General features: G+C 45.4%; 1 protein-coding gene across 1 annotated transcript in view; it reads left to right on the top strand.

The window, feature by feature from the left end:
* Nucleotides 1–21,564, top strand: part of WNT10A (Wnt family member 10A) — a 60,760-nt gene extending 39,196 nt beyond the window's left edge. Inside the window, exon 6 of the mRNA XM_063118335.1 lies at nucleotides 20,410–21,564. Coding sequence (XP_062974405.1) covers nucleotides 20,410–20,877 — 468 coding nt within the window. The 3' untranslated portion in view covers nucleotides 20,878–21,564. The remainder of the gene's footprint in view (nucleotides 1–20,409) is intronic.
* Nucleotides 21,565–25,183: the final 3,619 nt, after the last annotated feature.

The following is a 25,183-nucleotide window of genomic DNA, read 5'->3' as shown; positions in this document are numbered from 1 at the left end:
ATAATAATAATAATAATAATAGTGGTCATACTAGGAAGGGCTCCTGCAGCTTTAACTGTTGTAGTGAAGAGGGAATTTCACCAGCTGCTGCATGCATACAAATGACACCTGCTGAAATTCCCTTTTCAATACAACAGTTAATGATACAGCAGCTCTGTCCTCCTTTCCATATGGCCACCCTATCTTATGCTTCAGATGAAGCAGAAGAGTGGAAAATGTAAACAAATGCTGCTCCAGATGCACAACAAATCCCAATTGGCTTTTGGGGCAGGGCATTTGGCTGGATGGGTGTGTGCACACTTACATGCATGACAAAAACTTTCATCAGGGATGAAAGGAACTTCCACAGGGAAAGTTCCTGTTTTCACAGGGAAAACTTTCACAGGGATGCTTTAGGGTGGATTCCTGCATTGAGCAGGGGGTTGGACTCGATGGCCTTGTAGGCCCCTTCCAACTCTGCTATTCTATGATTCTATGATCCCCACTTTTCTATCAAGATAGCAAACAGTATTATTTCATAACCAAAATTCTATCCAGGGAAGCCTGGAAATGCCTTGGGGAAATGTCCTCATCTGAATAAGCAATTAAAATGGATATGTCTCTAGCCTTCTCTTACCATTCAACAACTTTATTTACAGGGTAAAGCTCTGCATACCAAAGTCTGCAGAGGCTCACTTGAAATCAACTTCAGGCTCCCTTCACTTGAAACTAGGGAAATCCATCATTCGGAAATCTGTTGCTCTTTCTACTCACAAATTCGGCGACATGCCTGACTTGGGTTTCACTTCCGAGCTGAGCCTTGGTTTTTCCCAAAACTCTGGGAGCTTTTTGCACTTTGTGTGTGTGTTGGCTGTAATTTGTGCAAAGAGGGATTTGCTCAAATTGCAGCTGCAAGTTGCATAATTTGTTCAAATTATGAAATTTGAACCTAAATGCACATTAATTGCAATTGAAATTTGCTCAAATCTCTATTTGTGTAAATCACAGGTCGCACAAAGAAAATAGCAAAATCCGTGAACTAGTCTGATCAAGTCGGGCTTGGCAGCAGAAAGTGGATCAAAATTCAGGGGGCCCGAACCAAGGGAAGCTTGGCGAGTTTCACAACCTTAAATGGATTCCTCCAACATCCCTAGTTGAAACTCACTTCAGGCACACTTGAAACGAAATGGAGCCTCCTTGATTAGACACCAGTTACCCTGATTAGGTGGATGCTGGGGTCGAAAAGGCCTGGCTATTCTGTCATGCCCTGTTACCTGTGATCTTGCTGTGTCATTTGGTGTCTCGTGGTGTGAGAGAGATGGGACCCCCTGTCTCATTCAACATGTTCATATGCCGCTGGGTGGAGTTCTGCTTTCCATAGGAAATGAGCAGAGATGTGGGCCGAGAAATACAGCATCATCCTTCCCTGCAAGAAACCCTGAAGTTGCAGAATACCTTCATGGGGGACACAAGGGAGTGAATTCACAAAGTAAATTCAGAAAGCCACCTTCGCAGTTGTGCCAGTTCATGCTGAAGCCGATGCATGTCTGACCTGCACAATGTGCATCAGGGGTGGAGAACCTCAGGTCTGCAGGCCAAACCCAGCCCTCTGGAGGTCCCGATCCAGCTCTCCCAGATTCTCCAGATGGCCATGCCCCCTTCCCCCAACCTAGGGTGACCATATGAAAAGGAGGAAAGCTGTATTGAAAAGGGAATTTCAGCAGGTGTCATTTGTATGCATACTGCACCTCGCTGCAGGAGCCCTGCCCTCTTTTGTATTTGCTCTAGAGGGTGGGGCTCCTGCAGCTTTAACTGTTGTGATGAAGAGGGAATTTCACCAGGTGCAGCATGTATACAAATGACACCTGCTGAAATTCCCTTTTCACAAGTGTTAAAGATGCAGGAGCCCTGTCCTCCTTTCCATATGGTCACCCTACCCCAACCTCCAGTTGTTTGGCAGTTTCCTGGATTCTGAAAAGGTTGAAAAATATCTCCTAAGGATTAATTATTGGCAGTGAGAGCTTTATGCTAAAATATGCTGGTATTTTTGGTATTTGGCCGTACCCCATTTTTCTTCAGCCCCATCCACTACTGGAATACAGCCCTTGAGAATTTCTCCAAAATTGAATTTGGCCCTTGGGCTGAAAGTGGTTCAACACCTTTGATGTACACAATGACCAACTCCAGCACTATATTCACCTGGTAAAAACTGCAGCTTGGAAATGGGGCCTGTAAGTCGGGCACTTTATTACAGGCACTTAACATCTTATCCCAACACCCAGAGAACATATTATTAATGAACAGTATAAAAATGCTTTTAATAAGAACAGCCCCTATGAATGCTCTCCCACACTAGAGGCATTCAAGAGGCAGCTGGACAACCATCTGTAACGTATGCTTTAGGGTGGATTCCTGCATTGAGCAGGGGTTGGACTCGATGGCCTTTAGGCCCCTTCTAACTCTGCTATTCTATGATTCTATGATTCTATGCACAAACATCTTGTGAATGCACAAAAATAGCTCCTGATGATTAAAATTACTGATCTGCTTATGCATCATATTTGTAATATGTGCAAAGAAGAACCAACAAACTGCAGAAATGAAGGTCCAGTTACTATCTATAAAAGTATCTGATAAAGTGGCTTCTGTCCCATAAAATCTTATGCCATATATATATTAGTTTTTAAGGTGTCACAAGACTTTGTTTATGTGTGGCGGTTTTCCAAGATGTAGATCTGTTAGTGCAGTAACTCTCTTTTTGTGAAGAAGAACTCTGTTGAGGTTTGGGGGGAAAGCATGTGCATCACTCTAGTAATTTAGGTTCGTTTGCTAAAATATTGAACACTGTGGGTGGATGGCTGCCCATAATCTGAGCTACGTTCAAGCATCTTTGCTCCAGGATAACTAATAGTTCTACAGGAAAATCCAGTGAGAGTTACAATAAATAATTCATCACCTGCAACTAGAAAGTGGTTTTATTATAACAAAAGATGGACAAGAAGTTAATTGCTATGTGGTGGGGGGTGGGTAGGAATCAGCAATGAACATTTTCAAGGAAAGTAAGTCTGGCAAAAATTGTTCGGCCATCTCCCTCTTGTATAGAGAAAAATGTCTATCTAATGCACCCGTTTCTAGTAATATGCAAAAAGAAAAAAGAAAAGAAAAGAAGAGCTGTGCATGGACTTGCCTATTCCCTTGAAGAGAATGGGGAAGTCCTTACTGGCAGGGAAAATGTGTACATTGAAGATCTCCCTTGGTGCTCACCAGATTTGGTCTTTATCACGGGTAGGGTGTCTTAGGCACCTGTGGCCAAGTCTGACTGTCCTGGAGTCCCAATCTGGCTTTTCTGAGTTCTCCAGGTGGCCACTCCCCACTTTCCCCCAACCATCAATCATTCAATGGCTTCCTGGCTTTTCTGAAGTATTTTCCCCATTCTAAAAGGCTGAAGTGCCTCTCCAAAGGCTTAGTTACTGGCAGTAAGAACTTTAAGCTGCAGCATGCTGGTTTTTTGGTTTTCTTTTTGGACCCACCCCTTTGGCCACACCCATTTTGCCCTCAGCCCTGCCCACTGCAGGAATGCAGCCCCCAAGAGCTTCTCTGAAGATGAATTTGGGCATCCAGCAGAAAGAGGTTCTATGTTGACTCCCTGCCTGATTGCTCCCATGGCAAGCGGGAATGGCTAAATAAACACAGACATTGGATCCGTGGTCTATTTAGCGTGATGTGTGAACCTGGAGTTCTGACTTGTCTCTCCCCTTACAAGCCTGAGAAATAACCCATGGTTTATTGTTGGATTATTTCTCTGGCTTGTCAGGGGAAAGACAAGCCAGAGGACTGGGTTTGCATGTCATGTTAAACATGTTTAAACTAAATATGTTTTAGCTTCTTCTACTTGCAGCGGGAGCAATCTGGCAGCATTTTCTTGCATCTGTTTCTGATCCTTTCTTCAGTCACCTTACATGGTTGTCTTTTACAGAATTCCATGGCAATGTTCTCACAAATGGTGGGGAGAGGGCAGCTGATCCAGGTGGAGAAGCTACATTCTTCCGTTCAAGCTCAAATTTGGGTGTGGCTCACTGAATGCAGTGGAAAAGAATGAATGTACCCCATCTCAGAGGACTTTAAATCAGAGTTAAAACAGATTAAAACAGTAGGAGAGTTAGTGGCAGCAAAACTTTGATTAAGAGCCCCCGCTTTTATCCCTCATTACGTCCTTTTTCTGCCCGGAGGGGAAAGAGGAAGTAAACAAATACCACGTGGCTAGGGTTACCATATTCTGAATCCACAAAACCGGGACAATTTGGGAGGGGGGCTAGGATTTTTTTTAAAAAAGGTCTAGGGAAAGCCCAATTTTTGCAAAGCCCAATTTTTCAATTAAAACTTCAACAACTGTAAAACCAGACATCTTAAATTCACTGCAACTTACTTCCAAGTAACAGATTTGAGGCTTGCAACCCAAATCTTTTTTGAAGGGTGATTTTTTGGGGAGTGACTTTTCTTTCCTTTCTCCTTTTTCTCCTTTCCTCTCCTTCACCCCTTCGTCCCCCACTCGCTCCCTTTCTCCTGTCCCCCACAAAACTCTCTTCCCAATCAAATAACCCAGCAGCTCCGCCCCACGCTTACCCTAAAGGTCTGACCACAACCAGCCAAGCTCACCAAACTCCTTTGCGTTGCATGGGACTCAGGTATCCTGAGGAGAGCACGTGCGCCTTTCCTCGCTTTTGTTCCTCTTCTATGCATCCGTAGGCGCAATAAGGTGAGTCACAGTGAGTGACTCAGATGAGCCTGTGGAGGAGCGGTGATGCTCTGGAAAAGGCTCCAGATTGATGCATCTTTTTCTCCGCAGCTACCGCTCCACTGAGCAGGCTCAAGGCACCATTTTGGAGGTCAGAATTTCTCCGGGCAGCTGGACCAGGAATCCGGGATTCTTGCCCAGCCGGTTGGGACATTTCAGAATCTCCTGGAAATTGGGACATTCCCGGTTTTCCGGGACATATGGGAACCCTACATGTGGCCCATTCAGGAGCCATTTTTATCATGCCACGTTTCCTACACACAGCAGGAAATCGTGGCACATTCTGTTCTTTAAAAAAAGTCAGATTAAAAGGGGTCTATTTTGCAATGGAAAAATGAGTGGAAGGAGCGGGAGGTGTGCGGGAGTCAGACATCGTCGTCTAAAGGACGCATGCACATCCGTAAGTGGGCAGTAGCAAGCGTGTGATAAAACGCGCCTCTGATGAACCTCTCAAAGTCCCTTCAGATGGGGCTTTTTCATTCCTTCCCAAAGTGAGGCAAGTTGGCACTAGAGACATTGGACAGGGTATGAGAAGTCTTGGACACCCTCATCAATACTGGGGTGCCCTTTCACCTTCTTCCAGACAGCCCTATAATGATCTATGCAGAGAGCCATAGAAATGTAGAATGAGTTTCTAATCAATTCCTAGCAGACTTCATTGATTCTGAGATTTCATTGATTCTGAGTCTACTTCTCGGTCAAACCAACAACAGGCACTTCTTGAACTTGACTTTAAAAGAGAAGTATTGTGAGGCCTCACACAATCATGTGACTCAGCCTTCCCCAACCTGGTGCCTTCCAGATGTTTTGGACTACAACTCCCAGCATTCCTGACCATTGGGCATATGGATAGGGCTGATAGGATTTGAAGTCCAAGGTTGCGGAAGGCTGATGTAACTCCTAGCCAACCCTGACAAGGGCCCCTAAGCTGTTTTAGGGTATCAAATCTAATTTATTATAATGGCAGAGCTTCATTAAATAGCTTTACAGCTCTAGCAATAAAAGCTGCAGAATAAGCATTCATTCCTTGATAAGCACTAACACATGAACAGGGCCATTCAAGACTTATCTAAGTTAGCCGACCAAGAAGAAAGATTATTACTATAAAACTTGGGCAGGAATAGTTGGTTTATTATTTATTAATTTAGCTGTGTCTGGACCAACCTACTGCCTTCCAGAAGTGTTGAACCACAATTCCCATCCTCCCTAGCCAGGGTTTTTTGCCAATTCCCCCTTCTTCTGCAGCCCCCCCCCCCCGTGCTACCTCCTCCAACCCTCCAGAGCAGATTTCTGGGTACCCAATGGACTTCGGAGGGAGGGGGCAATCAGCGGAAATCACGTCCTAGCAGAAAACCTCTGCAGGATCAAAACTCCTCACTGACAGAAGGTGCTCTTCTCTCTGTAGGGTTGCTGGATCCAGCCCATAAATTGGTACCTCAAGGAGGATAGGGATCCATTGTTCTTCTTGTTTAATTGGTTTAAACAGAAATCCAATACATTTGGCCATTAGAAAGGACTTTCTGTTTCCCGAATTGTTGGTGCACTGTTAACAAATACAGGAGTGTGATGGCATCTTCATCAGGGAATGTCTTTAAGAAAGGCAGTTAGACAAGCATTTGGTTGGATTTCTTAATGGCCTGGTTCAGACAACATGGTAAACCATGCTGCTTAACCACAAAATGGTTAACGGAACGCATTGACATTAATGCATTCCATTAACAATTTTGTGGTTAAGCAGCATGGTTTAGCATGCTGTCTGAACCAGGCCACTGTGGATTCAATCCCTGAACAGGGGGATTGATTGGAGCACCTTTTAAAGCTACTGTCAGCCACATAGCCAAAGATGGGTCCATCACTGATGAAGAGGGTGCAGAGGGTGCAAATTCCTTTAGCAAAAATAGCCTTTGGGAGAGTTCCTGCACTTTGTAAAGAGAGTGGATTACCCATGAGGAGAGTGGCGCATATTGTGTGATCACTCTGTGCAAGTGCAGAAATAGGTATTGGACACATTTTAACTTTCATTTTATAGGTCAAGACTAGCACTTTGAATCGTGCTTGGAAGCCAGCAGGAAGCCAGTGCAGAAGTTCAAGCACTGGGATGATAATGTGCTCCACACTTCAGAAAGCAAGATGGCTTAACAATGCAAATATTTTTTAGTAATTTAAAGGAAATCGTGTTCTAATTACAGTGTAGTGCACCAGTCATCTTCAAAGGTGACTACATAAGTGAAAACTGAACAGTATTTAACATGACAAATTAAATAATACAGAGACATGATAAAACGGCTTGTTACCTTATGAACATTTCACCCAGCATGATCACTTTCTCTGACCTCTCAGTCTGCATCCTAAAAAGAAATGCCTTTAAAAGATGTGCCTAAAAAGTCTATTTCGTAACATTGTTGAACTGAAAAAATGATTTGCAGTGATCTTGAATTTTTGGACACCAAATCAGCCTGCAGCCTTCTGCTGATCGATTTATTTCATTGTATGCATTTGAATTGACAATTTTCTGAAATATTTATTTGGTGAATTGAGTTTTATTTTGGATTCACCCTTATGACTAAGCTTAATGCAATGTCATCTTCACTGACTGAACATCCGTACTTGCTGTGCATCACATTGGGATAGAGGGAGGCTCATGGACTGGATCATGAGGAGCAATTCTCCTGTTACTTAAGTAATCTCAGAATAATGGGTACAAAAGAGGCAAAATGATGTCAGTTGATAAAAATCCACAAATTACAAGGAGCCAGGATTGTTGGGTCCAAACTGTGAGAGAGTTCCTGTACCTCAAAGACTTGCTTAGAAGGGATCGTGCGTGCATAGCTTTTCTTTCACTGCTGGATATGAATCTTAAAGGCACACGAGCCCTCTCTTGGTCCAAGAGAGCTCCCTGCCCCCAAGCAAACTGAAGTGATACTAAATCTCAGCTATGTACTATCTTCTTTGATGGCTTTAAAAGGGGATTAGACAAATCCATGGAGGATAAGGCTATCAATGGCTATTAGGCACGATGGCTACAGATTATCTCCTGTACTGGAGGCAGTATGCCAATGTACACCAGTTGCTGGGGACACACAAGCAGGAGGGTGCTATTGCACTCCTGCCCTACGCGTGGGTTTACCACAGCTGGGCACTGTGTGAAAGAATGCTGGACTAGATAGGCCTTTGGCCTGATCCACCATGGCTGCTCTTGTGGTCTTAAGATTTTTCTAGCTAGTCTCTCTTTCAGTTCAGAGTAGATTTGCTCTGCAGCTCTCCTTCTCATTAGAGCAAGCTGATGACATGATGAGGAAGGAAGTAGGTCTCCGGTGAGTGGAGGAGTCAAAGAGCTTGTAAAAACAGAGTATTGTCCCACTGATTTCCAACGTTAAGAACTAACACAAGTCATGTGTGCATAAGGGGTATGTGTATGTCAGTTTCATGCTTTCCCATGTCAGTAGGTGTGACTACATGGGGTCAAAAAGCAATTCTCACCTTCTCCAATAGATGTATTTTTCTGAAGAGGCCTGTCTCGGACACAGGAGTAGCCATGTTAGTCTGCTGTACCTTAAGGAGTAACAAATTTATGGACTAACAAATACGCCAAAATATTTTTTTTAGACTTTAAGGCACCACAAAGCTCTTTGTTGTTTGAACCCTTGATATAGTTTATTGAGGGAGGTCATGTTTTGATTGTAAATAGAACTTCATGTAGTAGCATATTGAATTGTAAATAAAACTTAGTGAACTGTAGTTCACAACAGAATTGTTTGTTAACAAGGGGAGTGTTACAGGGTGTTGTGACGGGTTGAGGGGGAAGAGCCGGTGGGAAGGAGCTACCAAGCTAGCCTCACCTGTTGGGGTTACAATTTTAGACCTAACTACCATATATACCTGCATTTTGTTGTTTTTTGTTTGTTTAGAAATAGCGTATTGCGATTTTTAGCGTTTCAGAGCAGATAAGGGTAAAATAGCCTTTTTTGGCAACTGAAGTTCTGGGCCCACGGAAAACAATTTTTAATGCAAAATGTTTTTATGCCTTTAGCTTTTAGGCTGTTTCATAAAAAGAAAGAATGAAAGAAAGATAATACAAAAATATTTTAAAGTTCTTTTGTTTTGTTTTTGAAATATTTTAACCAATTTCTTTTATGGCTGTCAGTCTCCCCTTGATATCCAGGGATTCATAACCATTCTTTCTATCAGCAGTGGGTTGAGGAAGCTAACTCAGCAGTATCTCTTGGTTTAAAGTAGACAGGGCAATACAACCAAAGCAGAGGCTATTGCTTTTGGGACTCTTAGTGCTGCTGCTACTTAAGTGCCAACAGTACCCTGCATGCTGTACAGAAAATAGAAGTGAAATGATCCCAGAAAGCTTGCAACACATTCAAAGGATAAAACAGGGATACAAGGAAAGGGATCAGGATTGGCAGTGAATAGTAGGGCTGAGCAAAAGAGAAAAAGAAGCAACATTGAAAACCAGGGCTGGGCAAAGCTGGTAGTAGGCCTGGGCCAGATAGGAAATGTAGGCCCCAAACTGCTCATTAAGTATTTTTTAATCAGTTCTAAATACATATGAACTAGAACGATTTATAGAAATGGTAATGGAAAGCACTTTTATTCAAGATGTATATAAGACATCACTTCTTCCCATTCAGAAATGCTTTACATGCTTTTCTATGGGCAAATTCATCAACAACAACAGAAAAATCAAGCAACTTTGCCCAGGGGGACTTGGAGTAGGCCCCCTCAAAATCGTAGGCCCATGCCAACTGGCCCCACTGCCCCCCCCCCTCTGCCTAGCCCTGTTGAAAACTGCGGCTGCAGCAGGTTTGAAAGGGATTGAATACAATTAGAGCGCCCCTGGCTAATGCATTCATTTTGGCTTTGGGTAGCCTGAGGTACTTCAAACTTTACAGTACTTTGCAAACTGTGGTGTGGTGGTAAATGTTGAAGTGGAGGTGTCCAGCATGGCAGTCCAGACAGCTATGCCCTCAAGAGGAGTCAAAAAATGAGGGCAGCTGGTTTGATCCATATGGACAAGCCCGTTCTAGCCATTTTCATCTGCAGCAGGAGCAGATCTTTTTGTAAAGCGATTGGGTCTTAATTGGCCATCAAAGACCAAGCCACCCCCCCCCCCGATTGCTTCATATTGCAAGGTAGGGTGACCATATTTGGGAAACCAAAAAGGAGGACAACATGGCCCGCCCTCAAGGAGATGTGCATGCCCAGTCCCCAGAGAGGTGGGCCCACCCGGCCCCCAAGGGGGCAAGGCCTTGGTCACATGTCTGACTCTACAGCTCACAATTAAGACAAACTTGTTCTACAAAATATGTTAATGTTAAAATCACTGAAATAAAGAAGAAGTGAGGCATTCAGTGTATCTTAAATTAACTTGTCTTTTTAGTTGCTGTATAAATTTCTTTATGGTTGTTCTTTTTGCTGTCTTCATACAAGATCAATAGAAAAGAAAATCTATTATTTTCCGTTTTTCTAAAGCAAACAGGGTCTTGGATTGGAAAAAAGAAGAAGCTAAAGTACACTGTGGTTAGGTGGGGGTACACCAGTGCTAGACTAAACAGAAAATGGGAAACATGTGATAAAGAAAGGTTAGACAGGGAGGCAAAAGGTGCAATCCTGTAGCCAGAAAAAAAGCCCTACAGCTCCCAGCATTCCATAGCCAGCATGATAGGATTGTGCCCTAACCAGAAGCAAGCCTCACTGAGTTTAATAGGACTTATTCCCAGGTAAGGGTGGAGAAAGAAGAGAGAAAGAATGATTGGGTCACTGTAGCACTCTTTTCTCGGACCTATTCAGTCTGATTTAATATTAAGAAAGAAAGAGTGGCTCTTTTAAAAACATTGTAACATTTGAGATGCAATATAAACTAGATTTTCACAAGTCAATTTCTATTAAAGTTCTTGCTCCAGGCATAGCCTTTTGCTGATTTGTATGTGTACAGTATTGGGAGAACTGGTGATAAACACCCACTTAGTGGTGAGTTTCTACCAAATCCTATTACTATACCACTATCAAAACATCTGACTTCAAGTTATTTCCTGCAAGGCACCTAAGGCAATGTACATAATCCTCCTCCTTGCTGTTTTATCCTCAAAACAACAACCCTGTGAGGTAGGCTGGGCTGAGTGGCCCAAAGTCAACCAGTCAGCTTCCATGGCTGAGTGGGGACTGGATCCCAGATCTCCCAACTCTCAGTTCAACACTCAAGCCACTACACTACAATCCACAACTCAATTTAATATACTAGCAATATTAAATGGATAGTCAATGTGAAGTTCAGGTTAATTCTGGTTAACTTTGTAGTTATGACTAGATGGTGTAGCATAATCCTACTCAGAAGTAAGCTCAATTGAGTTTACTGTATTGAGTTTACTTCCAAGTAACTGAGCATAGCCTAAATAATTTAAAGGACACACAAAGATAGCAAAGTGCACAGCATCTTTTTTAAAAAAAAATTTAGCGCCCTACTTTTACACGAAATATTGACTTTATATTGGCATCTAGTAATCCTGAAGCAAGTTCACAAATGTGGCAACAGTTAGTAGTCATAGCATCTTCAAGCTACACTTTACAGCATTTCCCTCATTTTTAAAAACATCACTGTACAAGTTTCCCTTAGAAGGTACTATTAAGAAACACATTCAGACAAAAATACAAGACCAGCAGCTGTTCTACTCATGGTTACTGAGCATCCACTGGATTACAGTCTTAATGAGTAAATGAATCAATTAATATAGTTGATTAATCATGGTAATAAATTTTAATAAGTTCGATTAAGGGATATCTTTTTTTTAAAAAAAAAAATCTCTTGCTTCTGGTGTGTGTTACTGAAATAAACAAGAAACGTTAAACGATGGCCTTTCTGTCCAACAGATGGCTGCTTTTTAACATTTTCTCATGCTTCCTTCAATATAAAAAATTGCTTACAGTGAGATTGCGATAATATACAAATCTATATAACCAGTAAAAGAGCAGAATGATTTATTCAACTAAAAAGAAGTCTTTATTTCCAAGCATTTTTTAAATAAAATGTATACATTTTTATCTGAGTCACCAGGCACAGCCCAAATGTAAACACAGCCAATTAGTAGAACACTTTCAGTGCAGCCCTATATGTCTATTCAGATGTAAGTCCTATTAAGTTAAATGGTACTTACTCCCAGGGGATTGCAGGGTTAAATTTTTATCCCCACGCAAAGACCAGGCAAAGAAGAGGAGGAAAGATGACTTACCCTCTGTAGCTGAGCCATTGCTACTGCCAGTGTGGCCACAGCACAGGGATAGGCTGCTGCGGTTCTAAGGACAGGCCGGGGCTGCAGACCAGAGGCCCGCAGATGTCACGTTCCAGACCATGGTTCCAGTGCCAGGCTTGGCCAGGGCAGGCTGCTCTACCGCTCCGCATGCACGGCTGCCACACCTGCATGCATGGCTGCTGCATGCACCGCCACTGCTGCACCCGGCTGGCTTGTCGACCAGCCGGCACCTCTGTCCCAGAATTTTCTACTCTCATGAGACTTCTGGGAACTCATCCTGGAAGTCTTGCAAGACAGACTAGAGAATTCTGGGACAGGTGAGGTGGTGGCGGGTGTTCAGCTGGCCAGGTGTGGTGGGCGGCGGTCATGCAGGCAGTGGCGGTGGCGTGAATTTCCAGGACTTCATCCTAGAAGTCTTGTGAGAATTCTGGTTTAGGTGAGGCAGCAGTCAGCCAGGTACAGCAAGCAGCCAGCCAGGTGCGGTAGTGGATGGACGAGTGGGTTGCCTGGCAGCCTAGTGCAGCCCGGCCTGGTGCATCAGCCAGGCAGGTGGGTGACCTGGCCTGGGTGGGGGAAACACAAATTTTAAATAAATTCAAAATTCCCCCCAGAGTGCCCCCCCAAGGGCACGAAAACCTGGAGATTTCCGGGGAAAACTGGCTGTTTGGTCACCGTATTACAAGGCTATCTCGCAACAATATATGGTTGCTAGGAAAATCCATTCTCCCCTGCAGCTACTGTGACAACTGCAGCTAAACTCAGGGCAGCCTGAGGGAAGTGGCAGATGATGTCATTGTCCATGCTAATCAAGAAGTCCTGGGGCTTTAACTCTGCAAACCCTGGCTTCATTACAACACTTCTCCAAAAGGAATATGGAAATGAAAATTGGAATTTGAAATTTCTGGGACTGACCGCCATTGTATTATGTTATTGTATTGGTGGTGGTGTTGTGCCCTTCTGCATTGTTCAAACAGCAGTGCTTTAAGGAAGGCTGCTTCATGCCAACACTTTGAGTTCAAGCTGTTTTAGTGCAGCTTTGCAGCACTTGGATTCAGTTAATGTACCTACTACTTTCAGGAGTAGTTGGTACTACGTCATCATCTCAAAGACAAAGGAGTGAGCTAAACCGCAAAGCAAACTGAGACATCTATGTTGTTACGTTGTATCATACCAGTCTTACCCACAACCTCATAAGAAATCTTTTGGATCTAATAAATAAATTGTCCCTAGTTAAGCAGAGGAGCATCTCAGACTGCTTCTGCTGTTCCACATCACCTTGGGTAGTGGCAACCTCCTGGTTGATTTGATGAACGCTGCTTGGGGAGGAAAAGCTCTTTGTAGACTTGAGGCCTAAGTGTGCCTCAAGGCAAATGTCCAGCCCCCTGATAGAACATCTCTCGGGTGTGTTTGCAGGGGTTGTACTTTATGGGGCCATAATGGCGGCCTTTACTTTTGCCAGATCAGAGGGATGCGAAGATGAAAGGGTATCCAGAACCACCCATTAGCTGCACAACAAAGGGCTGCCGGTGAGCGAGGGCAACAATAAACCATCCTGGGTGTATGAGTGACGGAAGGGTTTAGCTGGTAGCCTGTCGTGTTGGGCTCCGGTTCTAGATTCTATGGCATAGGCTTCTTTTTTTTTTTGTCTTGACTCAAAGCGGTGGCTGAATTTAGAGCAGGCCTTTCAAGTTGTGTAAGCTTAAATTCCATCCCTATCATTAATTGATTCACAGCTACAGTAGCGATTATAGACCTAAAATGTGTTTTTCTTTCTTTTTATGCTCCTTTCTTAATATTCCTTTGAGACGGAATGGTAAAATTAGCACTTAAAAGGCCGTTGCAGTGTTGATGTAGGGGATCTAATCCAGGTTAATGACTCTAATACAAGTTAAGACTTCCTCCTGTAAACAAGCCTGCCCTAGGTCTGACCTCCTGGCTCCTTGACAAGGGGAAAGCAGCCCTGTATTCTTTGCCTAATCCATCAGAGTCAGACCACTCTGTGCTGCTTTGTATCTGTGCAGTGGCCACTAAGGGGGAGCCATTGTTCTGCTTAATCCACCACGGTTAGTACAAGAATCAGTGCTTTTGAAATACAGGGAGACAGATTAGGTTAAGCATAACATACTCTGAACAAGCTGCCCAAGAAGATGGTGGATTTGCCTTTCAAAAAAAGAAAGAAAGTTGTGCAGCTATATAGGATGTTTTTCCTCAGGTAAGATGGCTACTTATGCATCGCCAAAAAGAGGATGTATATCATGAAAAAGAGGATACAGATTTGCATAATATTTGCATATGTTGAATTACAAATGTAGGTGAAAATTTAGAAATAAGTGCTAGAACTGAAATACCATGCATATTGCTATAATAGGGAAAAGTGTGGTCTGACTCTGATGGATTAGGCAAAGAATACAGGTGACTTGTGTACCTGCTCAGCCTGCTGTCCAGGTGCTCACTGTGGATGGGATCTCCTCTGCTTCCTGATGGTTCTTGATCTTTAAACCTGACTGCCCTTTAAATAGAGGACTGTCCCCCCTAAAGTAGGCCACCAGGCTATCCTAGCCTTGGGAAAGTGGAGTTAGGGAGGTAATCCACTGGATCTCTAAGAATATAGTTCCCAACAGTACCCAGCAATTTAATTCTGATGATGAGCAGGGAAATCCTCCAATATACACCACCACAGGAGGAGCAATTTTTCAAAAAGCCATCAACAACACAGGGAAGCAAAGAGTCCCACTTTCAAAATTGCTTGTGCTGGAATCCAGCATCAGTGTCAGTCGGCTACTGGAACCATAGCCAGCCAAAATGTGTAGATCTCTTTCAGTTCCTATGGCTAACATGAAGGACTGAATCTGCGAGTTGCTTCGAAGGAGGAAAGGCAACAAACCAGTGTTTTTGCATTGATATGTGTGTAATAAGGAAGGTATAATGGGAAGGTCCAGAGTCAGCAGAAAGGGATCCAGGTTGCACAGGAACATCACTATGAAAGTCCTCCTCTAAGAGTCATCTGTGCAGTGATGGTGGTCACGTCTAGCATCAGCACGCAGCTGTCAGAGTTTCAACATTGCAGTTGGCTGCCATTTGCATTTCCCATAATGACCCTGCTATGGAGCATTGTGGGAAGTTTAAATGTTGGCTCAGTCCCAGCACTCTGGCATTGACTTCAGCGTTGCCAGATTAGTTCCACCACTGGGCAAAACCACGGGGGAGAGGGGCACAGAAATGCACTCTGCAGAGGGCCTCCCTTAATCCTGGCCCTGTATGTGGTGGTAGAGGTTTGTTCCCGCAGTGAGCTTGGGCATGGATACTGCTTAGGGAAAGAGGGATAGGATGCCTGTCAAAGGCATGTTCATTTAATAAAGCAGTAATTGCCCTGAACATGAACAAATGGCATATATAGAGCAGACCTAATAGGATTTCTAAGAACTTTGGGTGAATTTTCACCCCTTTTTTACTATGTTAACTGTAAGCAGTTGTTTACAGGAGGTGAGCTCCCCACCCTCCTCTTGGTCTGAGGACACATTTTCCTCAGGATGCTCCCTATGGGGCCTAAAGGGCTGGATTTAGCAGATGAAGAAGCCACACTCTGGCTCCTGCCAGTTCTATGCAAGGAGACCCCCATTCCAGTTTCTCCTGTGAAGTCTTTCCCGAAACATGATGTGGGTGTTGCGTGCACGCCCCACTTGCAAAATCCATGCCTTGCTGACAAAATAGTGGTGGGTTCCAGAAAAAAAAAGACTCTTCACATGTTGTTTGTTGTTGTTTTATTCACTGCAGCTGCAGTCCTATATATGTATACACTTACTTGGAAGTAAAGTTTCATTGAACTCTGTGGGATTTTCATCCAAGTAAACATGCAATAGGATTGTACTGCACAGCTGTTCAGTGAGATTAGGGGTCCTTTGAACAGTTGTACTTTAAAGTGCAGTGTAATGGAGCACAGAGAGAGGGGGGGGGAACAGGGGTGGGAGTGGGGAGAGGAAGACCTGCCCTTTGCCTGGTAAGCTGTGTCTGACTTCTGCTCTGTCCCTCTGCAGCGTAGACTGGTTTGTGTACATTGCTGAAGCTCTGTCATACAGCTCTGCTTTAAGACGTTTGGCTGTGGAGAACGACCGTGAGGCTGAGCGGCAGTGACCTTCTGCCCGCTCCTTAGGGGAGCTCCTGTCTGGGAAGCTGTGCCTTTGGCAGGCTGGGACCTCTGTTTCCTAGCAGTCTTCCTAGGCAGGCAGTCCCCCCTTGGAGCACACACAGGAAATGGTTTCAAAACCACTAGGTGGGTTGCAAAGGGGATAATGGCTCCAGCCTATTAGTGCTCTGTAATTTGGTGCTAATTTCCTTTATTACAGTGTTCCTGCACTGCAGGGGATGGTGCTCGCTTGCAGCCTGTGTGTGGGGTGTGTGTGGCTGATCTTCATGTGGAATCTGTGCAAGCAGCAAGGCCGTCCACTGGGCAGAAAAGTGGCACCAGGGTGCTCTGCAGGCTGGTGCCGTGTGCTTGCCTGGCCTCTTTGCCTCTCTACAAGAGACACAAAGGAGATGACTTGGCAAATACAAGTCCGGCTGTGGTAGGTCAGGGGATGCATCTATGGCAGCTGGCAATGGTGATGTCATTGGGAGAGCTCACTGCTGGCAGGGCAAGGGGCAGCACCATTAAGATCATAACTTGCCTTGTTAGAACAGACCAAGGTCTGTCTGTCCGTCCAGCTGTGTTGCCACCTAGCAGCGCCTGGGAAACTTAGAAAGGTTATAACCATTCCCTGTTCTTTGATCCCAGCATCTGATAAACTGGGGTATTCTGGCTCTTAACATGGTGAATCTGTTTTTTTATAGCATTGGGTGGAGTCCCTAATTTCTCTTGCTTTTCTCCTCCACTGCACCCCATCAAAATGTGCTCTGGAGGGTCCCCGACTCTCTGGACCAGATATTGAGTGTGTGGGGGGGGGCTGCAGGGAGGAGAGGGAATCCCCCCTCCTAGTTCTGTTGACAGAAGCAGTTCTGTCAGCAGAAGGACCTCACTGGATTTCCCCCCTTGCTGTCTCCATTGAGTTTGGCAGAAGGGAAATATGACCAACTGCACAGTCTCACACTCGTCCCCACCAGTCTTGAAGCCATGTGCAATTGTGCCCTCCCCAAATACATGTTTGCTGTGATTAACTAGCCCCAACAGGATCAGTATTAGACAAAAGTCCCGAAGATTATGCAACCACAGAAGAAAGCATTAACAGGGCAGTAGCAGTGGCAGTAGCAAGCATACAGTTAAAGGCACTGAAAGAACAGTAATGGGAAATATCTGCATTCAGGAATCACTAGTGACATAGCATATCATAATGAAAGGCCAGGCTGAAAGCATTCCCCCCTGACATGGTAACATTCAGTGTGCAGGGAAGGAGTCTTTGGTTTTGCTTTGACATAGAAGGGCTCTCAAATTGGCGATTCTTCATTCTACAGTCTAAGGGGGCGATTCCCCGGTTTGTAGTCCCAGAAGCTGTGTACAATGTATTGCTTCTGCTTATTTGAGCCAACTCATAGTAAGCAAGAGGGAAAGTACTAATTAGCAAGTCCCATGGAAGCATGACTTGGGGTACAGAAAGCACAGCTGCCCTTGGGCTAAGGAACACACCCAACTCAGATTGTGCAGAATATGCAAAGGCTGCTGCAAGTACAGGCCAGTATCAAGTTCAGTTTATCAAGTGCTTCACAGTACTTACTCCATTTGTCTTTGCACATCCCAGTGAACTGAGAGATGGTGACTTGTCTAAGGCCACCCCAATGGATTTCGTGGCTGGGCAATGGTTTGCAGCTTGGTTTCCCAAATCTAGGCTCTTATTTGCTCATATCAGTTGTTCCAAGAACGGACACAGGTTGGATCGACACTGTTTTCCTGACATTGGACCTTGAGTAGCTTGCAGGGCAGGCAAATTCAGCAGGGAAAGCCTGAGTTTCTACATGTGGATCAATTTAAAGCAAAGAGACTATGAGCTCCATCACACCTGCACGTTTGCCTTGGTGCCTATTTTTCTGAAACTCTGCATGTTTCTTGTCTGGAATCACCTCTACAGTGGTGCCATTTTCATACAAATAGCCCTACAAAAACAGGGACGGAGGGAAAAGGAAAGGAATTTGAGGATTCCCGCATGAAACGCTTTACCTCTCCTTTTGAAACTTTGCAGATTTCTTACTTAGGGATACCTCTAGGTTGACTGTAATTTTCAGAACAATGCCCCACAAAGACTATAGGTGGATAAGTGCATCCTCTTTGGGAAGCTATCAAAATGTCAAGGCTGCTTATGTACAAAACCCCCTGTGTCTATCCATCAGAAACTTGATAGGCTCGATCCCTTATGCAGAGGCAAACTTCCCTGGAAATTTCGTCCAATTCCACCAAGAAATAAAAGTGTTATCATTAGTCTCCTGAAAAAAATAAAATAAAGGTGTGTAGCACAAAAACCCCTGCACCTATTTTTCTGACATTAGGCAGACATAATCCTAAGAAGTGAGTGTGCCTGCAAAGATATTCCAGTTCTGATAAAGAAAAGAGGAAAAAGTTACAGCCTTTTAAAAAAATAAATCCCATGATAGTCTATGGTAGGCATGAAGCCTCAAATCTTGGCTCAGGTTCAGTACTGAAGTCAAAGTGGATGGCCTCCAAATCAGTCTGAGCAGAACTGGGCCATTTTCCAAAGTGCTGAATTGGGATACGAGTCGAATCTGGAGGTCAGTGTACACCTCTACCAAAGACTGTAGCTATGCCCCTCTGAGTGGTGTCTGGGCTAGGTGGTATCTTTCAGTTTACTTAGTCAGATACAGTTCTTTCCTACCCTTCCCCCACCCATTAGGAAGATGGGATTTCCCAAGCTGGAGGCAGTCACCTCTCTCCTGGTTGGAACATGCCTGCCTGCCTGTTTGCCTGCGTGCCTGACGGTTGGGGTGGTACAGCACGCTGTGCCACTGCAGCTCTGGGGCTCAGTACAGATAACAGGCGAGTAGGCCAAAGCAGGCTCCCTCCAGCTACTAAAGGTAGGGGGCAGGGTCTTGGCTGGTGCACTGGAGGGAGCTGCAAGTGGTGCAGCTGGGACCCTGGACTTCATGGTCTTGGGGAGGGGGTGCTTTAGACAGCCACATGCATTACTTCAGTTGTGAAGCACACAACAAACATTCCCCCCCTCCCCACCACTCCGTTCTATGCTTTACAACTGCTTCTACATTCTTGATATGTTGGAGCAAAAACAACCACTGCCACCCCTGTTTGCCAGGAGAAAAGAAATACTCTGATCATATGCAGTTTCATATTTTAAACTCAAATCGTAGCAGCATGACGATGTTATGGAATAAAATAAAAGTTTGCTTATGCTGTCCTCAAGATCTACTGCCCTCAAGCTAAACAGACTTTAAAAATTATTATTCAAAGCCAGCTGTTTGCCAGGGAGGAGAATGTTACTGCACGGATGTTCACCTGGATTTGAATAAGAGATCATTAATCATCACTTGCAATGGGAAGGGGAGGGGTCCTCGTGCACATGGGGTATAGGTGTGAGTTGTATTGGTCCTTCGTACGATTCAACACAAATAGATTGAAACTGTTCCCAGTTCATTAAGGGGTGGGATGAGGATACTTTGTGCAATGTAGCAAAGTATCTTGCATGGAGCAAGATGTGGGCAGGGCGTATAGTTGAGCACCTGCCAAAGGCCCAAACTCCAGCAGGGGCCCACTAATAAGAGCCCCCTGGGGTGGCTCTTCCCTTTCTCCATTGCAAGCTGTTGTTCACCTGCCTCTCTGGGCTCTGGCCCAGGCAACAGCGCTGGCGAGGAGCAGTAGATGCCTACTTGCTTCCTGGCTCTCTGCCTGTGAAGCAAGCAAGTGGGAGCAATGGTGAGAAAAAGGATGAGGGGCAATAGCAGCTGGAGGTAATGGCAGGGAAAAGGTAGGATCACTATGGGAGGAGGCCCACAGAAGGTGTCTTGCCCAGGGACCCTGGAAAGCCTGGAGCTGGCACTACTTGCGCTCATGTTCTCTAAACTTATGCATTTGGGCTGCTGTCATGAATCAAGACATAGGCTACCTGCCATGGAGACAGATTGTAGTTTGATCTCCATTCTGGTTCGTTCTTAGCCCAGTAATATTGGCAAACCTCTGGAGATCCCCCTTGGAAACCACTTGGTTTAGCTGGATCAAACTGCATGGAGCAGTTTGTCCCAGCAATGCCAGTCATTGCTTCCAAGGGATGGCAAAGCCAACTGGTCTGTACTGCTGGGAGCAAGTTGGAAACCCAGGTTGAGAGAAAACCCAGGTCGAGAAACTGCCCTGCCTGCTGCAACAGCAGCAGGGTGATACGAAGTGTTAGCAGAATTCTATTAACTGCTCTCCGCTTGTACCCCTGGCAGGTGGTGATGGAGAACATGCGGAGGAAATGCAAATGCCACGGCACCTCCGGGAGCTGCCAGCTGAAGACGTGTTGGCAGGTGACCCCCGAGTTCCGGCTGGTGGGCTCCCTGCTCAAGGAGCGCTTCTATGGGGCTATGCTGATCCGACCCCACAACAGGAACACGGGGCAGATGGAACTGGGACACGGCCGCCACCGGCGTCGGGCCGGCATCAGCGACCTGATCTACTTTGAGAAATCGCCGGACTTCTGCGAGAGGGAACCGGCCCTGGACTCCATGGGGACGCAGGGGCGCCTGTGCAACAAGACCAGCCCAGGCATGGATAACTGCGAGAGCCTGTGTTGCGGGCGAGGGCACAATATCCTGCAGCAGACGCGCAGCGAGCGCTGCAACTGCAAGTTCCACTGGTGCTGTTTCGTGGCTTGCGAAGAGTGCCGGCGGACGGAGTTGGTCAGTGTCTGCAAATGAGGGCTGTGGCCCCCACCGGACACTCCCAAAACGCCACCATAAGACTTTGTGGCACGGCAGGATGGAGGCCTGCACCATCCGGAGGCTCGGTTTGGGCAGCTGGGCACGTTAGCATTTCACGTCTCCCTGGTGCTTCCATTCCTCGTTTCTGATCTGTGCACGAGCACAGGATGCCAAGGAGTCTAATTTTACAGACATATGTGTGGCCTTGCCTCTCCAAAGAGCTGCACCCCAGCAAGCTGGCTGGAGTCTGTGACACTAGCTCCAGTTGTTTCTGGCCATTGGCAACTTCAGCTGTGATGTTATGGTCTATGAACCATCTCTCTAGGTTCCTCATGCAGAAGCTCACTCAAAATGACATGCCCTGCAAAGCCCACCCTGGGATCATTCAGGTTGCAGGCAAGCCAACAGACCAAAATACCTGCTTTTCCTTTTCCTTTTTTTAACTTGGGCTGAAGCTGCCCCATTCAAAGTCAGATGGTCTCAAGACCCATCTGGGCTGCCATGAGTACTTTTATTGTTCAGGGGCACAAAAATTAAAATGCAGAGTTTGTTTAAAAAAATGTTTCTAACAAGAGATTGAAGGGTGGGAGTGCAGACATCTCTAGCAACCCATCATGCAAGTGCCATTGGCATTTAGGGCAGTTACTGTGGTTGGTAAGTTATTTTATTATTGTGAAAATAAAAATGAATTGGAATTGGTGGTGTGTGTGTGTTTGCAAGTGCAGTGCTGGAGACATGTGATATGTTTCGTTAAATAATGTATATTTCCTTTGAATGGCATTTTACAATAGCTCATGTGGGCACTTTGGTTTATACAGGTGCTGCAAAGTGGGCCACAAGGAAAAGAGCACCATAATGGACCCTCTAGAAGGAAGAATATAAGCATCTCCATCTAAAACTCAGGAGCTGAGCTCCATTGCAAGAGATGTGAGAGGTCTACACATGGACCTTCATCCCATGGACCCGTTTCCCTCGAATTATCCCCTACAGCGCTAAGCTGTCGCCATTGTTGTTGTTGCTACTGGGCGGCTAGATGTTTTGCATACCAGGAAATGGGTTTAAGGGGGGAAATGTAAAAAAAAAATCATAAAAAATCAACGGATGACCCAATCCGATTCAAATTTGGTATGCTTAAAGCTCTCCTTAATATCTATTACTGTGCCAATTTTGATGCCTTTATCTTTAAAGCTTATGCAGATGTAAGCATTTGTTTAATTTTTCTTCAAATCCTGCTCCTGCACCCCAATGGCCGCTCGGAAAACAACAAATGATATGTTCGAAAACTAGTAGCAAAATATTGCACTTCTTTTGATTAAGAAGCGCAATTAAAGAAGGATGCATGGGAGTACTTCACAATAAAAGCAGATTATAAGGTGGAAAACTTCAGAGTCCTTTGCACGCAATTCGCAGTGATTGCACAATATAACGCTGGTGTGATAAAGCTCATGTTCTAAGGGGTGGCCCATCTGGGGGATATGCAGCCTTTACAAGATGAAAGTTATCTTGATGATTCCAACACACATGGACTGCTGAGCTGATTGGTGTGGGGAGTTTGTGAAGATGTTTGTAAATTCTAATAATTTCCAGAGGAGTTGCTGTGTTAAATTTGTGCCAAGAAAATAACAAAGTCTTGTGGCACCTTAAAAAGCCTAACAGATGTATTATGGCCCTACCATTAGGTAGAGTGAGGTGATTGCCTCAGCAGCAGATCCTGGGAGACAGCAGCAAGGTGTTGGAGGAGACAACTGTGTGCCATGTGGCCTGCCTTGCATTCCAATGCAAGCTGGCGGCATTCAGGTGCAGTGAAGGATACTCTCCCATCACCGGCGTTGAAGAACAATTCAACTGCCAATCCAGTCAACTTGAGAGGAGGCTCCAGCTTGCTCTTTGTGTCAGGCAGCAAAATGTCTTGGGTCAGTCCTGGTTATGGCATAGGTTTTCATGGATTCGAGTCCACTTCATCAGATGCATGAAGGGCTCCATCACATCAGTGTTTTATCGCACTCTCATCATGCCTGTTTTGCAGTGTGGTATTCACATGATGTCATGCCTGTCCTGCAGTCACCCCACCTCTTCCCCTCCATTTTCTGTGTTTTCCTAGAGTGGAGGAAGTCCTGTTTATTTCCATGCAGGATTAAAGCACCCTTCCACCCCCGTGTATTGCCATCCTTGTGTTATGTCCTTTGTTGAGGGGTTGTGCTTTGAAGGGAGGTCTTACTAACAAAAGAGGAGGGCAGGGCGCTTCTCCTCCAGCACGCCGTGTTGAATGAACGGGCTTGTGCTGACTCAGTTTATTTATTTATTTATTTATTACATTTTTATACCGCCCAATAGCCGAAGCTCTCTGGGCGGTTCACAAAAATTAAAATCATCATAAAACAACCAACAAGTTAAAAATACAAATACAAAATACAATATAAAAAGCACAACCAGGATAAAACCACGCAGCAAAATTGATATAAGGTTAAAATACAGAGTTAAAACAGTATAATTTAAATTTAAGTTAAAATTAAGTGTTAAAATACTGAGTGAATAAAAAGGTCTTCAGCTGGCGACGAAAGGAGTACAGTGTAGGCGCCAGGCGGACCTCTCTGGGGAGCTCATTCCACAACCGGGGTGCCACAGCGGAGAAAGCCCTCCTCCTAGTAGCCACCTGCCTCACTTCCTTTGGCAGGGGCTCACGGAGAAGGGCCCCTGTAGATGATCTTAAGGTCCGGGTAGGTACATATGGGAGGAGGCGTTCCTTCAAATAACCTGGCCCCAAACCGTTTAGGGCTTTAAATGTCAATACCAGCACTTTGAATCGGGCCCGGACCTGGACTGGCAGCCAATGAAGTTGTAAAAGGACTGGCGTAATGTGATCTCGCCAGCCAGTCCCTGTTAGTAAACGGGCTGCCCTGTTTTGTACCAGCTGAAGCTTCCGGACCGTTTTCAAAGGCAGCCCCACGTATAACGCATTGCAGTAATCCAAACGAGAGGTTATCAGAGCATGGATAACTGTAGCTAGGCTATCACTGTCCAGATAAGGGCGCAGTTGGTATATCAGCCTAAGCTGATAAAAGGTGCTCTTTGCCACTGAGTTCACCTGTGCCTCAAGTGACAGTTCTGGATCGAAGAGCACCCCCAAACTACGGACCCGATCCTTTAGGGAGAGTGCAACCCCGTCCAGGACAGGGCAAACATCACCTCGCCGGACAAATGAACCACCCGCTAACAGTACCTCCGTCTTGTCTGGATTGAGTCTCAGTTTGTTAGCCCTCATCCAGTCCATTACCGTGCCCAGGCACTGGTTCAGAACAGTCACTGCCTCACCTGGGTTTGATGAAAAGGAAAGGTAGAGCTGGGTGTCATCCGCATATTGATGACACCTCAGTCCACATCTCCGGATAACCTCCCCCAGCGGCTTCATGTATATGTTAAACAGCATAGGGGATAAAATAGAGCCCTGCGGAACCCCATGGCTTAGGAGCCACGGCACAGAGCAATAATCCCCCAGCACCACCTTCTGGAATCGGCCATCCAAGTAGGAGCGGAACCACTGCAAAGCAGTACCTCCAACTCCCAGCTCAGACAACCTATCCAGAAGGATACCATGGTCGATGGTATCGAAGGCCGCTGAGAGGTCCAGGAGAACCAACAGGGTCGCACTCCCCCTGTCTCTCTCCCGACAGAGGTCATCCCACAGGGCGACCAAGGCAGTTTCCGTTCCAAAACCAGGCCTGAAACCCGATTGAAATGGATCTAGATAATCCGTTTCATTCAAGAGTGCCTGGAGTTGTCCTGCAACCACCCGCTCAAGCACCTTGCCCAGGAAAGGGATATTAGCCACCGGCCTGTAGTTGTTAACATCTTCCGGGTCCAGATTAGGCTTCTTCAGGAGTGGTCTAATTACCGCCTCTTTTAAAGAGGCCGGCACCACTCCCTCTCTCAAGGAGGCATTTACAACCTCCTGGACCCAGCCGGCGATCCCCTCCTTATTTGATGTAATGAGCCACGAGGGGCAAGGGTCAAGCACACAGGTGGTCGACCGGACTTGGCCAAGCACCTTGTCCACATCCTGTTCCAACCCCACTCTCATTGCCTGCAGAAACAGCACCCAGCAGATGAAACGTTGAATCGGTAAAATGCTAGACAACAAAGCCAGAGTGAGAGGGGGAAGGTGCCTGTCCATCACAATGTCCATCAATGACAAGAACCAAAGAACTGGAAGGAGAAGGGCAGGGTAGAGCGGGAGAAGTCTTCCCCTTCTAGTGTAAATTGTCATTTTGCTCCCCTTATATTTTTTCCTAATATAGGGATTGTT

This window comes from Elgaria multicarinata, chromosome 2 (genome assembly GCF_023053635.1).
Source record: "Elgaria multicarinata webbii isolate HBS135686 ecotype San Diego chromosome 2, rElgMul1.1.pri, whole genome shotgun sequence".
Lineage (NCBI taxonomy): Eukaryota > Metazoa > Chordata > Lepidosauria > Squamata > Anguidae > Elgaria > Elgaria multicarinata.
Note: the sequence above shows the minus strand (reverse complement) of the source record. Positions and strands in the feature narration are given on the sequence as shown.